Below are 17,868 nucleotides of genomic sequence, written 5' to 3'. Positions count from 1 at the left end.
GGATGATGCCGGCAGGAATTGAGCAGGCAGTGGGACGGACTTGGCCGGGAGTGTTTGGGATGGGGAAGGAATTTGGGCAAATTTCCCGCTATAGGACTCTTTCGGGGAATCATTATCTGTATGTTGATGCGTCTGTATAGTGTGTATGTTTAGAGCATCCCTTCAAGAGCTTAATTTGTGTGTATTCGCAGTTTCAAATGAGCGTCCTGTTGGATTGAAGGGCAGAGGAAGCTTTTGATTGAGGGGGTGGGGGGGGGGGAATAAAAGGCTGAGAGGCCAGGAAGGAGAATAAAACAAAACTCTATCTCCGTTCACCCGATTTAGGATTACTAAGAAGAGCAGGGGGGCTGTTGGAAACAGGGGAGGTGGAATGACAGAAAGGAATTAGAGATGTAGAGAAACAAGTGAATCAGAGTAAACCAAATCAGTATCACCCACTTGATGTACACCAAATGACTAATGCTAAGGCCATGCTCGTGGCTCTGCGAGGTAAATGCTTACATCAGCACGCTCACGTGTTCAATGTGTAACATTGACTTGATGGTGCCGTGAGATGGAAAGTTAAGGGATGATCAAAGTTATTACAGCACATCCTGAGGGGGGGACATCTCATAGTAATCCACCCAAACAATTTCAAGACATTTCACTTGGAAACCACAGATGTCAACCTAATTGTGGCGCCAGACTAAAGTCAATGGGATTCATCCTCTGGGAATCACGAACGTCTGGACAAAATCCATCAAAAGAAGTTGGAGCTATTTTCCGACATCGCCGTCCCTGGAGCCACTGCGATAGTGTTGCTAAAAAAAAGTATGTGAGACACCTTCACGAAATATGTGAACAGCCAAACATTACAACCCATATGTCACCGTTGGAAACGTCTCAACCCCAAATCCTCACCATTAGTGTGCTCCTCGAGCAGCCCCCAGTCCTCTGGGGAGGCTTCCCACAAGACTTTGGAACCTGGCTGTGGAGATTTGCTCCCATTCAGCCACAGAAGCATTAGAGAGGATGAGCAATGATGTTGGGAAATAAGACCCGGCTTTCAATCGGGTTCTCCATTTTATCGAAAATGGCAAGTTTGTTTTCCGCACCAAACTTGGAAAGCCGTTTCTTTATGGACCTGGCTTTGTGCACGTGGGCAAAGGGCCTCCCCCACACTGTTGCAGCGGAGTTGGAAGCACACTATTGTTTGACACATCGTTGCATTTTTGTACCATTTAAGATTTCCCTTAAATAGAAGTAGCTCCAGTACACAAAGGGTGTCCACGCACTTTAAATAAACGCTTCCCCCCCTACCTTATACATTAGGAATTTACCTCGGCGAGTTGGTGTACATGAATAATTGCAGCAAAGTAAACAGTCATTAACTCTGACACGCTGGCACGACACAGAATAAGCAACAAGACACTTTACACTGCAAACAGTCCAAATCCAAACAGCGATACAATGCAAGACACGGATAAACTGACTGAGTAGGAAAAGAGAGAGAGAGAGAGGAGGGAGGAGGGGGGAATAAAGGTGAGAAAAAGAGGAGAGAGGATAAAGGAAAAAGGAGGTGAGAAGCTAATGAATAAATAAAAGAGACGCGCTCGCCAATTCTGCAGAAGAAAGGAGCACGGATTAGGAGGTGTACAGATGCGGAAAAAGAAAGTGGGAGAGAAAGAGAGGGATGGAGAGAGAAAGAGAGGAGTGGGGGGGAAGGAAGTGAGAGAAACAAAGACCTCACAGTGTTAGGAGTGCTGCTGGGCATCCTCAGAGGAAAACAGAGCAGACTCCTTTGTAGTTGGAGAGGAAGCTCCAGGTCTTCATGGATGTGTGCATTAGCTGGTCCTTGAATTAGTGGCTCCCAAAGGTCCCTCCCTCCCCCTCTCTCTGTTCCCCGTGTCTATCACTTCCTCCATCTCTCTATCCCTCTAAAGCCATCTATTTCCATCCGTTTATCTCTCTGGCTCTTCACCTTTCTCTGTATCTGTCTATCTTCACCTATTTCAGTCTCTATTTCTCTTTCTCAATCTCCCACATAAACTTTATCTCTAACGCACACAGCAGAAGAAGAAATGCCAAAATAGAAACATTTGCGCACACACACAGTCATGTACAAGTTACACAAGCGTACGTGCACCACACACACACACCACACACACACACGCACACACACACACACAGGAACACAACTGTGAGTGTTTTTCTCTCACACTCAAACAGCCTTTTCCAAACCTGGCTTCCTTAGCGGGTTCCCAGGTGCAGAACTCAGCATCAAAACAAACTCCCTCTTCTTTTTCTTCTCTTCTCTTACGTCTGACTCTGTCTTTGTGTCAGGGAGATGCTGAAAACTAAAAATCCACTAACTGAAATTGACAAATTAGTGAAAGCGAGCTGTACCTGTTCTCTGTCATCTCTCTTTTCTCTCCTTTTCATTTAGTACAAGTGAAACTCGCATGATTTAAAGTGCAAACTGAGCGTCGCTTTATTAAAACATTTCTTGTGGGGGGGAGTTCATTTAGGTGGAAGAGAAGCTTCTGAAAATGTGACTCTTTGCTTAAGGAGACCTACTTTTTTTAGTTTTTTGGGTTTTGTTTTTCCTCAAATATATTCGAGAAGTATGACAAAAGAAGAGTCTTTTTTTTTCCCCGAGCTCTGCTGTGACAGGTTTCCCTGCCAACTGCATGTGAAATATACTTTATTAGCATTCTTGCCAAGTGTTAGAGGGACAATTGGGCTCCGTCCACCTTTACAGCCAGCTAATTACCACTTTATGTCTTCTTTCTGCGTTCAATTTGTTTCTTTTTAGAACCGCTTCATTCTGCTCATAAGAAAACTGCTTCATTTGGTGACCTCACGTTGCTACACACCTTTAAGATCGCTGATCCCCAGCGTGATTTTTGGTGCAACAGTCAAGCATACTATCCACCTTTTTCTCCTGATCCAGGATCTTTTACTACCTAAAGCCTGAACTGTAGCCTTATACACTTCTAATTCGTCTGTAAAGCCTGCAGACCGCTAACACTGACATGTAGGATATCTCAGATACTTGTTCTGGGAGAAAATGTTCCCCCAGTCAGTGCTGTGTGTATTTTTCTCAGGGCAGCTGGCATATTGAATGGAAGCCTCTGCACAAATCTCCAACCCCCGGCCTAAACCCTCACACGCCTCCTCCTGCTTTCCCCTTCTTTTCGGCTGCATCCTTCAACCCCCTTTACCATTCAACAGTTGGCACGGAGACAAGAAGCAAGAAGAGATGGGGGGGGGAGAGTGGAAAGGTGGGAGAGGGGGTGGGGATGGTGGAGGAATTGAGAGAAAATAGCGTATCGGTTGCACCTACAGTGAGCGCCCAGGGGCAGCGGGCAGAAATAGGGTTGTTAGTGAGGGGTTACAGTTGGAAAGTGTGCAGGAGCCACTGAGCTGGAACAGTAGACGATAAGGGCGTGCTCGTTCTGATGAAGAGCTCCCTGTTGAGTTATCAGCCCATGAGCTTTCAGGTTTTTTTGGGGGTTTTGTTTGTGTGCGCGTCGGATGCTTTACGTGCACATGGTTTTGTGAGTGTGTTCGGCGTACGGGCACAGTTGTGCATCTGGTGTGCTTTTGTGTTCCAGTTTGCTCATGCAATTCGTACTCGTGTGCATTTGTTTGCGTGCGTGTTGTCGGCATTTGTGTACGTCCGCACGTTTGTGTTAAAGTCTCTCAAAAGTCTCTGCGTGCGTGTGTGATTGTCAAGCGTCTCGATGCGTGTCTGTCAAATGTCTGTGTGTGTGTGTGTGTGGGAGTGTGTGTGTGTGTGGGAGTGTGTGTGTGTGGCCTCCTCCACATCTGTTTATCTCATTGTATCAGTCCCAGCAGTAAGGGCATGTCTTCAGTAAGTCCCAGTCTGCCCATATGTCTGCCGTGATCCGTGAATAACTCTGCCTGCCAGTCTTAGACAGAGCCGGCCCTCTGTTCCACACTGCACTGCTCTCTGACACACACACACACACACACACACACACACACACACACACACACACACACACACACACACACACACACACACACACACACACACACACACAGATGCTAATTCTTATCCTCTCTTATTTATGCACATAGGTATTCACATTTCCTCTGATGCATGCACTCATGCACCCACACAAGTATAGACACAGACATGTGCAGGCACAAATTCTGCTCAGGTAGATAATTAAGGCAGGAACACAAGCGCACACTCACAAAAGCACACACCTAGTACACACACCTGCACATGCACAAAAAAAAAATCAAATTGCTCACAGATGGGTAATTGATGCAGGACCACAAAATAAATATACACATAAAAGCCACACACACACATGCACAGCAGCCCCTCGGCATCACTCTCATTGCGTCCAGGCTAGAGGACACTGAGGTTTTTGACATTGAATACAACAGAGGGAAGTAGTTTATAAGCTTCAATGAAGTAATAATAATAAGGGGTAAGGTAAATAAGGGTAAGGTTAATAAGCTCTGGGCGAGAAGCTGTGTTAGAACACAGAGCGAAGAGACCCAGGTTCAGACAGATCAAAGCCGTACATCAAGATTACTCCTCTTGGAAAATAAACCACAACAAATTGGCGGCAGCCGAGGACTTCTCTCAGATTCTAACTACGATAGCATCAATTAGCACTTCAAAGCGGCATAAGGGTTTTCTCCAGCTATCTTTAGATGCCAGTGGGCGTCTTTCTGCCTTTCTGTCAATAACACTCAAAGTTGCCGGAGAGAGGGAGAAAGCGAGGGGGAGTTTGTTGGAGAAGACATGTTCCCAAATGTTTCCCTGAGAATCTGTGGAGGTCAGAATCACCTTCGTAATTGGCATCATTATAAAGATGAACAGAGTCATGCGTTTCAAATAGCGACGCAGACCGACAGAAGAAGATGTTGGCAGAATAATTTGATGCGGAGACGACTTTGGGTGCGTGGGGCTGTGTTGCTTTTTCTGTTGTGTATTCTGAACGACAGGCTCTTCCGTGTCAGGAGGAAGTTATAATGATGTGCATGAATTCATCAAGAGTTTTACACCATCCGCACAGCATACTCAGCATTGTGGAGGTTTTGAATCAGCAAAATCATCATCATCATCATCATCATCATCATCAAAGAGCATCGTAAATTGTCTCGGTCATCAGCGTTGTTACATTTAACTCCAGACTTGAGTTGCACGCTCAGGATTGCTGCGTCCCGTGCAGTGGGAGGGCAGCGTGACCCTAATATTTCGTCCGAGACGCTCTGATTGCCGCTGATTGAGGTGAGATTGCAATAAAGCAGCGCTCGCTATGGAAGCCTTGTGATTTCCTCCTTCGCTTTGTCAGCTGTACCAATTGAGCTGCTGTTCATTATCATGGAGAGGCTGTCGACTGTTTGGGGAATCCAGTGGGAGGCTGGGGGGAGGAGACAAGGAGAGGGAGGAAGAGGAGGGAAGGGGAAAAGGAGGGGGTAAATCAAAGGAAAGTTTGGTAAACTTTCCTGAAGGTCGTCCGAGAGCGTGGCTGGGACGGGCCCGGGGGAGGGCCAATCAAAGACAGCTTTGTCAACCAATCAAACGGCAGGCACCGTATCATCTTCAATCGACTGAACGCGCCTGCGGAATAAAAGAAAGGAAATGCGAGCGAGCGTGCTTCACTTTCTCAGAAGGTGGGTACAGAGAGATCCTAACCTTTATCTGTATACTTTATCAGCGACTTGAACGACTTCGACCTCCACAGCTATTAACAGGCATTTCTGACACACACACACACACACACACACATGATGCAACACACATACTCTGTCCCTGTCTTTGTTTTTCTTTTCACAAGCACACAAAGTCAGAAATGTAACACTCACACTTCTCACACACACACACACACACACACACACACACACACACACACACACACACACGCACACACACACACACGCTGCTTGGTGCTATGGGGCTGTTTACATAAGGCCTTGCCCTGGGAAAGCACTGTCATGCTGCCAATGCTGCCAGCAGCGAAAGAGCGAGTGAAAGAGATGGAGAGTGTGGAGGGGGAGGGAGATGGCGGGTGATGGAAGATAGAGCTTTGCCAGTCTGATGTGCTCACTGCCTGGGGGACCAGCGGTCACTCAGAATGAGGGATGAGGATGGATGGAAGGAGGGATGCAGAAAAAGGAATGCGAGATGAAAGGAGAAGTGTAGTCGAAGAAAATCTAAGCAAGAGAAGGACGGATTTGGATGGATGAGGAGATACACAGGGGGAGGAGGGGGGAGGAAGGAGATAGATTTAAGCGGAGTGAAGCAGGCCAAACTAAGCAGGGCAGAAGAATGGACCGACAAGCAGAGAACAAAGGAGGTTAGGGAGAGATTGGCAGGAGGGGAGGAGGGAGAGATGGCCAAAGAGAGGAGAAAAAGATGGAGATGGAGAAGGAAGGGAGGAAGAATCCCAGAGTCCCCTCGGTTTGATGCTGCTTCTCTTTGAGGCTCTAATCTATATGAACAAACACATCAGCTACATGTTCACACACACACTTTGAACCTTCATGTCCACACTCCAGGCTTAAAAAAGTTTATTTATTTAGCCGGTAGAAAGGGGGGGGGGGGTGTGGTGTGGTGGGAGGGGGGGAGATGTACCCAAGGTCAAAGCCACTTAAGTGTGTCCCTCTTCCTTCTTATGTAATCTCCCTCTCTCTCTCTCTCTCTCTCTCTCTCTCACCCTCTCTCTCTCTCTCTCTCTCTCTCTCTCTCTCTCTCTCTCTCTCTCTCTCTCTCTCTCTCTCTCTCTCTCTCTGTGTATCTGAGCTGCATACTAAGACACACACACACTCTGAGGCACACACACACACACACACACACACAGAGGCATACTAAAGCAGGCGGGAGTGTATCGATTTAGCATGGTGTGCAGATTCCCACCACTGCCCCTATACGCAGATTAAAGGGAGGAGAGGAACACACACACTCACACACACACACACACACACTCTTGCTCCCTCACACACACACCTGCACACACACTCAGTGAGGCAGCTTTTGCTCTCCAAGCTTTTTCCTTTATCAGTGCAAGTGGGGTATAGTCATTATGCATATTCATTTTACGCATATTTGTAATTAGTTCTCAGGCGTTAAGTGGTTGTGACAGTATTTTCTAAACATGCGAGTGTAGAGGTGCCGCTTTTTAGATTTAATTTAACAAGGATGTGCTGGGGTGTGTGTGTGTGTGTGTGTATATATGTATGTGCATGCTTGCACGTGTGTTTGCATAATGATCATTCCCCTATGCTACGGCTTCTTTGGGCTCTCAGCATGCCAGCTGTTATCCCCTGCTGAGGGACCGACCGACCGCACACACGTCACACACACACACACACACACACACACACACACACACACACACACACAAGCTACACTTACACACTCACATGTCACACCCTCTCTGTTTCAACATTATCAGTCAGCGCTTCTGTGTCTTCCTCCAGTCACGTCTCGAAGTGAAGTGTGTGTGTGTGTGTGCCTCCAGGAGAGTGTGTGTGGTGACAGAGTGTGAGCCCTGTGTGATCTCTGTGTTCTCTCTGTTGTCTCTCCTCTGATACACTCTGTTCCCAAGCCATTAGTGGCCCACTGGACCCTCAGAGATACTCCGACTGCAAACCCAAAAGGAGCTCTTACTGGCGTGCACCAAAGAGATACGGCACGCTCTGCTCCATTAAAAGCATTTAAACTTACACTTTCTTTTCTTTTATCCTGGGTTCTGCACGCAGTCTTCCACACACACTTTGAGTTGAAACATAGAAATCATGGGTCCTCTGAACTGTAGTTTAGGACCCTAACATAGCACATTGGCCCCCTTTCTTTCTTCAATAGCGAGAGATGTCAGTGTTTCATAACCTTAATACCTTTGATTGACAGAAAGAAGAGGAAAACATGATGCAGCACAATGAAGTAACATTAAACAGCAAATTTGACAAAAGTAATTTAGAGCTTTACACTGGTGGATTATCCAGCTCAGGCAATTTCTTTCAAAGCTGTGGAAGTTGTTTTTCATGCTGTATGAGGATGACTGGCAGCAGAACGGCTTTTCTGCCTCCAACATCGTTGGCAGATCGTGTGTAGAAAGAGCAGGAATCAGAGACAACCCTGCCCTTTGGCACAAACTCTAACTCAATACATATAATATGATCATCAGATCCCTTCCTGTGGTCACAGTGGAGAGGTTCTGCATGCAACAAAGAGTTTGCACCATTAGGTGTAAGATGATACCTTGAATGCATTTTGAATATTTGAAGGTCACTCAAGATGTAGTAAGTACCTGTCGCTTTCTTTGTTTAAAGCCCAACTGAACCAAACCACGTCCGAGCACTGACTTGTTACTAAGCAAGTTCGCTAGGTTGGTTGCTGTCCACCTGTAGCTGCATCACTATAAAAACATCGCAGTGCTTTTGCCATTAGAAGTCATTTAAAGTGGGCGTCCCGGTAGCACAGGTGGCCCATATATAAAGGCTGAGTCCTTGCCACAGAGGCCCGTGGTTCGAGTCTGACCCGTGGCCATTTGCTGTATGTCGCTCCCCCTTTCACGATCTACATCTATATCTATCATAAAGGCAGGAAAAGCCCAACAATCCAGATTTCAGAAACACATCATAATAACAGGTGTAACCAACAGCAGTCATCTGACAAAGCCTCCACAAAAAGGGTTGATAAATAAACGGCTCTTTCACAACGATAGCGTGAGATCGTTCAGATTGTTACAACCAGTACAAATGATGAGAGCTCAGCTCACTCGGAGCACACTGCAGAGTCACTTGTTAGATTAACACTAGGTAATGGTTGCAGTGAGGCAGCTGCACTTCAAGCTTGGAATATGTGCTGTTTAGTATTCTGTCCCACTTTGTCTCTTGCCTCTTGTTCCTTTTTTTATATCGTGCACTTATGCCTAGGAATAAATATACAATTTAACCCTCTGCAACTGGATTTATGTCCGTTTAATACATTTGTTGTTTGTCGATCTGATATGTTTGGTTGCGTGTGCTTCCAAACAACACGGTAATGGCCGTCAGCATACCTTGTTCAGACAGTCGGCTGCAACATACCCAACGGTTATACGTGATGTATTCGTAAAGTATGAGCTCCTTGTTAGAAAAGCTTCAGATAAGTTTCAATTTGGACTGAGGGAAAGATTTTCTCTCTTCCTTCATCCCTTCTTCCGTTCTATCCTTTTATTCCTGCAACTCTTGGGACAATTACTGGCCAAGATAAATGAGACCTTTACTGCGGGACCTTTTGCTTTTTTGGCAAATTCGAAAAAGCAGAGGTAAAAAGAAAAATGGCTCGTTCTCTTTCTTTCTTTCTTTTTTCTTTCTTTCTTTTTGTCTCCATCTCCTTATTATAGCTCTGAGCTGTGTAACAGAGATGCTGATTGAATCAGGAAGGCTTACACCATCATGCTAAGATCAATGTAACATGACAGGGGGGCTTTTTAGCCAGGTATTTATAGACTCTAGCACTATGGCCTCTCTCTCTCTTTTTCAGAGACACTTCATTATCAGGAGCAAATCAAATCGCTCTCACGGTGTGTGTGCGTGTGTGTGTATGTGTGTGTGTGTGTACGTGTGTGTGTGTGTGTGTGTGTGTGTGTGTGTGTGTGTGTGTGTTATGGAATATAGAGGAGCCAGTCAAGGAAAGTGGAAAAGAATGTCAGTGTCTCTCACTTGCTTCTCCAGGCGGTCCCTGGTCACACTGCGTGTGTGTGTGTGTGTGTGTGTGTGTGTGTGTGTGTGTGTGTGTGTGTCTGTGTGTGTGTCTGTGTGTGTGTGTGTGTGTGTGTTCTTCCTATCATTCTCTGAGTACTTTTTAAAACAATTTCCTCTAAATCTTTCACTAGTACTTAGTCATCTCTGCACAAAAGAATCCTCTATATCCCCTCTCTTTGAAAGAAAATCAGGGCATTGATAAGTTAACTTAAAAGACACCTAGTTTAAATTTTCTCTGTGATTTAGCGAGACCTAGTCGCTGCTGCTAAGTGTCATTTGAGGAGCAAATTTGAGAAGAAGATTGCTTGAAGAACAAGTAAGAATCCAGTCAGCTAAACTCTATTTATAAACCTCAAGGTGCTGATTGGACGGTGCACAGTTGCTCTTGTCTTCATTGGTTAAAAACACATGAAAGAGTCAGGGAGCATACACACACACACACACACACACACACACACACACACACACACACACACACACACAGACACTGATACCACCACCAGCTAAGGCATGCATTTCTTCTAATTAACATCCAACCCCCAAGCTGTAACGTACAGTGCCTCTAACAATAAATATATCTTACTCTCTCTCTGTCTGTCTGTCTGTCTGTCTGTCTGTCTGTCTGCCTGTCTGTCTCTCTGTCTGTCTCTCTCTGTCTCTCTCGCACACACACACACACACACACACACACACACACACACACACACACACACACACACACAAACACACACACACCTCCGCTAATCCGCTATGTGTTTGCTGAGATGCTTTCCCCTTTCCCACTTCCTCCCCCATCCTCTCTCCCTCACATCTCTCCTTCCCTTCATCACTCCCCCATCACACACACACACACACACACACACACACACACACACACACACACACACACACACACCCTCCTCCCAAACTGTCTTAAAAGAAAAGACTTTTAAGACTTACGGATCTTAACACTTTTTTTGGGTTTGGCTTAGGGGTGTTAGAGGTTGGGAGTGTGTGTGTCGGTGCGTGCAAAACTCTAAATGTGTGTGTCACAAATACAGAGCGTGCAAAGTGTGGTTGTTTGTAGCTGGCTGCTTGTGTGTATTCCTGTGTATATGTATGAGTGTGTGGGAATGTGTTTGAGGGTGGAGAGGGGAGCAGGGAGGAGGGGCGGGGGGTGTAAAGGCTTTAGGGTTTAGAGGGATAGAGGCGAAGGAAAGAGGGAGAAGCAGCAGTGTGTTTGTCTACGTGCGCGGCGGGCGTGCATGTGAGAGGCAGCGACGGCGGAGAAACAGCAGCGCTAGCACTGCTTAATTAATCAACATCAAAAGACAGCATTAAAAATGAATGCAACCCGAAGCAACAGTTTGGCTAAAGTGAATTATTCAGGCGTGGAGCTTACCCCGCTGCCCAACATTCTATTAAGAACTAAAATCTAGATTTTCTTTTTCTCCTCGTGCCCCCATTTAGTCTCTGTTTGCACCAGGGCTGCAAAGTTTGCTGCGGAGGATCAATGCCTGCTGCTTTGCCAAGGGAATTTTAGGCAAACAAGTCTCAGTCCACTTTTCAGGCTCTTGTGTTTGAGCAGAATGCCATTAGTCTCACTGCTGACCACAGTTACGGGCCCTTAGTTCCAAATTAAGGCTCTATTCCTTTTTCAATTAATTGTATTCGAGGAAGTGGTTTTCAATTAAATGAAAAAGTCGCTGAACTCTGAGATGAGGAGATCTTTAACTTAAGTGAAAATCCATTCTCTTTTCCATTATTCAACCGTAATTTGAATATCTGCCTGGATCACGATGAATTAAAACTGAGATAATGCACATTTTAATCATTTATTTAGCGCTGTGCACTGCTGTTCATCACGAGTCGTGATTGTTAAGGCTGGCTGTCATCAAGCCTCTCTGTTCATTTGTGCCTGAGCTCTGGATTAATGCAGTATCCTACATTCATTATGTAAAATACAACTCAACGAACACAATTTTAATTTTACTGCCACCTCCTCCTGGGGGGGCAAAACAACAGTTGTATTTCACTGCAGCAAGAAGTGAAGGCAGTAAAAAAGTTGAGACCTCTCTGAAAGCTACATCTTTGTGTAGCTGGTAAACACAGATGTCACAGCCCCCCCCCCCCCCCCCTAGTGTGCAGCTGTTCACACAGCTACAGCCAGCGAGCCACACAGGAGCCGTAAACTCCATCGACCAGCCAGAGGCAGTCTGTTGCAGTCGGCTCTCACTTCCTGCTACGCCCGGGCTGAAGCAGAGCCTCGCGTCAAGGGGGTTGCAAAGGAGAAGGCGAGAAGGAGAAGTGGCGTAGAAGAGGATATTTGGGGAGATGAAGAGGAGGATAAATGAGAATCGGGCGCTTATCCTGCAGGACTTTGTTTGCATACATGTAAAAAAGTTGCATCAAAACCTGATTGTTGCATGACTCATATCTTTTATCGCATGGGCTTCACTGTCTGCAGCTGAAGCAGTGTTTGTGAGCTTTGAAGTTGAAGACATACCACAAAAGCTCTCCGCTATGCAGCATTTCACTTGTTAATGTGTTATCAACCCAATCCTCAGGGTGGAAGAGGTGCAGGAGAGAGGGTACATCGATGGATGACATTACAACCGAACTGAGAGGGTTTAAAATTTAAAAACAAATCTGATTCCTCAGAGTATTTTGTGTTGTTTGTCTTCAGGTACTCTTTGTGTATTGTGTTTATTTTACAACATAGCAACACTGGGAAAGTCCCAGTTCAATTATCTTTTATCGTATTTTCAGAATTTTTTATGCTCTGATCTGAAAACAGTCAGACTCAAAGCACTCAAGAACTCCAAAGCAATATACAGTTCAAACATATAGCCAACTGGTGACTTAAAGACACTGAGGTACACACACACAAGTGCAATTTCTTTTGGAAATCTTTGCCCCCCTTGGAACCAATCTCCTGGGACACACTTTTTAAAAAAAGGGAAAGGAAAAGGAGACATCTGGAACAACAGTCTGGGTCTGTGTCTACGGGGTCTGTGTGTGTGTGCGTGCGTGTGTGTGCGTGTGTGTGTGCGTGTGTGTGCGTGTGTGTGTGTGTGTGTGCGCGCGTGTGTACGTGTGTGTGTGTGTGTGTGTGTGTGTGTATTCTGCTGTGTTTTACTCAGCAGTCAACAATTTGAGTTCACCTTCTCCCCTGAGTGAAAAATTGGAATACCATGTCTGTGTGTGTGCGTGTGTGTGTGTGTGTGTGTGTGTGTGTGTGTGTGTGTGTGTCCGTGCACTATACGCATCTATACTCTGGCAGTGGGAAGTGTATGTGTGGTGAAAGGAAAGGCTGGAGGCTTTATGTGTGTGAGTGTGTTTCTTTCTTTTCCTCCCTTAGCGAATGCCTATTTCTAGATCGGTTTGAGGGTCAAGGTTTGGCCACCGGTGGAGAAAAGCTGTGTTCCCATTTAAAAGGAAAAAAAAAAGCTCTCGCTCTCTCTTCACCATGAAAAGAAGACTGAACACACATCATCCTCTTAAAGCCTTAACCCTTGCGCTGCCATATCGCTTCCCGCAGCACAGATCTCGTGCTGCAAACGTTAACAGAACAATATCAGAGATGAAAACATCAAATCGTGCCGTTCTGACATGTTATGGACCAATAAGTCATATTGTTTTAATCTCAATTCAAAGCGCCTTTGCATGAAATAGGCCTGAGGCTGCTGAGCAGATGTGAAAAGGTAGCACATCTTAGATTTCCAAATCAAGAAGGACAAAATACTCACATTTCACTTGTTTGTTTGGCTCACTTCACAATTCTGTGTTTAACAATTTAACAATCCTCTGAGAATCCCGTTGTTGAAGCGCAACCTCCTTCTCCAACACAAATGTAATTGGCGTTGCAGTGATTTCATCAGTGACCCTTCACCTGCATCGTAGCTCCGTGCTGAAAAAGGCTTGTTGTGCCACGTTTCTGCTCTCCACATCGATGTTTAAACACGACAGCTTATTGGTTGGATTTGACCATTTTTCCATTACATTTGTGGAGTACCATTATTTACAATTAATGGCATTAATGACAATTCTCCGACATGAGTCATTTAAATCACATTAAGATTTATAGTCAGCATGCATTATTCAAACCCATAATGGTCACCTGGATTAGGAGTTTAATTGAGCTCTTATGAAGTGAGAGACATGATCGCTGTGCCTCAGACTCTGACTCATAGGTTAGCACAGGCTTCAAATCCATTATTATAAATGTAGCATCCGTGACGTCACTTGCCTGGGACCATGTTTATTAAACTTTTTAAAGAGAAACACTTAAGAATACGGGGTTAGGGTTAGGGTTAGGGTTAGGGTTAGGGTTATTTATCATTTATCAAGTGTTAGGGTTAGGGTTAGTGAAGTGTAATCACTTCTGCATTGGCTTTGACTGAAATATCTATACTTTGTAAAGTGGGAAAGGACCTCAAACAATAACTTCATTAATAGCTAAGCAAATCAAAAAGTAAGCAGAATTTAGATGACAGGTAGCGACAACCTTCCACCCGTGTTTTTGATGCCGTGTGGAGTATGCAAAGTCATCCCCCTCACTGGCATCACCTGGCAGATATTTTCAACAGGAATAATTGTGGGTGGCATGTGAAGAAAAAAAAAGCCTAAATTCATGAAAATCGAAAAGTCACAGTGCTGCAACTTAATGCTCCATAAAACTGAGCAGTGCCGGTTTGTGTCAGGTTTTAATGAGATATATTTCCTGGACATATTTCAGCTAAAATAACGATTTGAGCCCTCGCTGTTAGGCCAGAGCTGGCTAACACGACATCTCATTATTACATAGTGTACATTATATACGTTTGTGTGGGTCTTCCCTACATAATGCTCTGGTGTGTTCATCGTCATCCAAACTGGCAATGTCCTCATCAACAAGCCGTGTTGCTGTTGAGTACAACCATTTCAGAATGCCGAGGGATTCGCAGCAGCCAGATGTGATCCCGACTGTGAGTTTTATTAACAGAATCAGCTGCAGCCTCCATCATGGCCGTGCCTGCTGCCAGTGGGAGAAAAATAAATTGAGGGTCTGTTTGATAAAGTAAATTCACGACTCCGTTAGTGATTTGCATCGACTCGGCCGTGATGGATGGGGCCCTGAAAAAACTAAGTGTATGAAAAACATAACTGCAGGACATCTTTGCACAATTTGTCCCCCCGTAGTTTGAGCGCACTCTGTGAAAATCAGCGTTCTGCACACAAAAGCAAGTTTTGAGACAGATGAAAGACTTCTACCATCAACCACAGCAGCTTCAGGCCAGGTTGAAATCATAACCAAGATCGACTAATGTTTATGGATTTCTGTGTCTGTGCGTGTGTGTGTGTGTGTGTGTGTGTGTGTGTGTGTGTGTGTGTGTGTGTAGTGGGCTATCTGTGACTATTTGAGAAAAAGAGAGAGGAGCAGCGAGTCTCTGTGGAGTTGTTTTGGTCATGGTGCTTGAGCACTCTGATTAATGCTCATAGAGAGACACCAGATGGAAAGAGAGAGAGGGGGGGGGGGGAGAATGAAAGGGTAGAGAAGGAAATTTGGGGAGAAGAGTACCGTGGAAGAAGATGATCAGAGGGAGAGAGAGAGAGAGAGAGAGAGAGAGAGAGAGAGAGAGAGAGAGCAGAGAGCTCAGAGATAGAGAGAGGTAGGAGGATTCTTCTTCTCGGTATCTGCTTCTTTCTTCTGCTCGCTCGCGCTCTCTTCGTCCTCGTTAGTTCTCTGCTTCTTCTCTCTTCTCTCTCTCTCTCTTCTCTCTCTCTCTCTTCCTCTCTCTCTCTCGCTCCTCTCGCGCTCTTTCGTTCCTTTTTCCTCTCTCTGCTTCTCTATCTCGTTGTCCGCCCCTCGTCGCTCTCCTTGTTCTCCCTCTCTCTCTCTCTCTCTCTCTCTCTCTCTCTCTCTCGCTCTCGCTCTCTCTTCTCCGCTCTCTTCTCTTCGTCTTGTTTGAGGTGGAGTAAAAAAAACGATTAGACTTAACATGGAGATGATGAGCGAAAGAAACCAAAACAAAACAAAAAGGATTCTTCTGTGGTTTACGGTCATGGTGGTTCTTTACTAACCAATAATGACTTCAAAGTCATTATAAATATATGATATTTTATTTTTGACAGGAAGGAAAATGGTATGTGGAATATATTATAAATGCTCCTTTAGCCTTTAAATCTGAGTGATGTGCTTGATTGACAGCTGAGCTTGCAGGGACGAGGAGGGACAGTCGGTGGGTTTACATGCATGAGAAACGCTTGGATTCAGAGAAATCAGGTTACATTGACAACACATGTACGTGGTTACTGTAAATGTGCATATACACGCAGCAGGTCAGTATGGGGGTGAAGGATTTCCCCCCACAAATAGACAAATGTCCAGTTGTGGAAACAAATTCATTTCGATGTTCACTCTTGTGTGAGTTTGAGTCTTAGTTGGACTTTATTTGAAAACTAAGATTCATTGCTACGCATAATGATTTCTTCTTTGTCATGCACATGCATAATAAATGTAGTAATCTGTCTTATTGAAAAGCAGAATAAGAACCACATCTTCCCAAAGCAAAAACATCTTCCCATTTGCAGGTTTGTTTTTAAGCTGTTTGATGTGCCAGCGTTATTAGTTATCCAGCTTGCAAATTGACGTTAACAAATTGTTTGGTTGCTTGTTCAACAAGCCAAGTTGCAAGACAAGACATGTGTCCTTGTCTGTAGATAAGAAGGAGATATTATCTTGACAGCTAACGTGGGCTGCGGTTCAAAGTCACCGCTCCTGTGGTGTTGTGCGGCTGCACAGTGTAACACGACTGCTAAATGCAAACGTACTTTGAAATGCACTGATTTGCTATGTGCAGAGAAGAGAACCCAGTAATCCTGCTTGCATAGAAAAATGGTGCTGCATGGAGCTAAAGAAAATATCAATTATACATTTCTCCCTTTAGGGAATTATTGTTTCCTCAAAAGAGGTAACAGGACATGTAATTACCAGAGCAGGTCTGTATGCTCTGTGATTTACAGGAACAGAGTAGTTGCAGTGTATGTGCTTCAACAGTGCTGAAAGAAAGACTTTCACTCTACTGTTAAAGGTCTATGTAAACTATTTGAGCATGATTCTACAAAGAGCGTCTGCAAACAGTGTTCATTAGCTCACCGGGATGTGGTACAAGCCTTAAGAACACATCCTTGGTTCAGAAACTAGTTGGAGATGTGAGGGTTGCAGAGGAGACACTTTTGAAAGAGAGAAAAGAAAAGAGGGGTGTGGGATGGAATTTTGGGAGATCAGTGGCAGTGAAGAAGACGAGGAAGAAAAGAGGGTTTGGGCACAGTGGGGATTGAAGATGTGGTGAGTGGGAGACAGGAATACAGTAAGACAGCAGCAAGAAAGACTTCCTCATGTTTGAAAGGTAGAAATGTACGAGACAGTTCCCCAAATGATGAATATATGAAATGATGGAAATAGAATTATTCCTGAAATATATATATTTTCTCTTTTATATAACAGTTTGATAGATGTAGTTCGTATCACCTAACCATCCAGACAAAAGTCTGGTTTATTCGTCGAACTAGAGTCCCACCTCTGACCCTGAGAACTAGCCAATCACAGTTTAGGATAATGGGGGGGGGGTAATCAGATTCCAGGGGAGGCCTGTGACACCAGAGAACCCTCCATACACACACCCCTGGCTCAGACGACACACAAATCTTTCACTTTCAAGAGTTCGATGGCTTAAACAACGTCGTGCTACTTCCTCTGTTTCAGTCATAACTCGCCTGACTATTGGAGGTCATGTTAACGTGAGCAGAGGTCATGTGTCATGGTCAAATGTCCTTAACAAACAACCGGCGCGGTCGTCTTTCTTGTGAGGACAATCTCAGCTCAGAATCTGTTTGTCGGTTCTTTTTTGGCTTTTTGCACCTTGGAATTGGCACCGAGATTGAATTGAAACTGAGTGACAGAGAGGAAGATTGACACAAAGAGAAATGGACAGAACATTGGAGGGAGAAAGAGGTGGGGATCAAGATGGAGAGACAATCACAGGGAGGAGAGAACGAGAGACAGACGGAGGGAGGGAGGGAGGGAGGGAGGGCAGGAGACACTCACCATTAGAGTCAGACGGCATTGACCTTCACTCCATCCAGAACCACGCACAACATCCAGCACATAAGGCTCCACTTAATGTG

At 45.0% G+C, this 17,868-nt stretch overlaps 1 protein-coding gene across 3 annotated transcripts in view; it reads left to right on the top strand.

Annotated features, from left to right (window-relative positions):
- efna2a (ephrin-A2a) overlaps positions 1–17,868 on the top strand; it is a 65,687-nt gene that overhangs the window by 31,625 nt on the left and 16,194 nt on the right. The window contains exon 1 of one of the 3 annotated variants that reach the window (XM_029460657.1): positions 5,519–5,643. The exons of the other annotated variants lie outside the window; for them this stretch is intronic. Within the exon in view, the coding sequence (XP_029316517.1) occupies positions 5,612–5,643 (32 nt within the window). The 5' untranslated portion in view covers positions 5,519–5,611. Of the gene's footprint in view, positions 1–5,518; positions 5,644–17,868 lie in introns of those variants that run through there. 3 annotated transcript variants of the gene reach the window in all.

This window comes from Cottoperca gobio, chromosome 22 (assembly GCF_900634415.1).
Source record: "Cottoperca gobio chromosome 22, fCotGob3.1, whole genome shotgun sequence".
NCBI classification, from domain to species: Eukaryota; Metazoa; Chordata; class Actinopteri; order Perciformes; family Bovichtidae; genus Cottoperca; species Cottoperca gobio.
The sequence above is the reverse complement of the archived record's forward strand: the minus strand, read 5'-3'. Positions and strand labels throughout refer to the sequence as shown.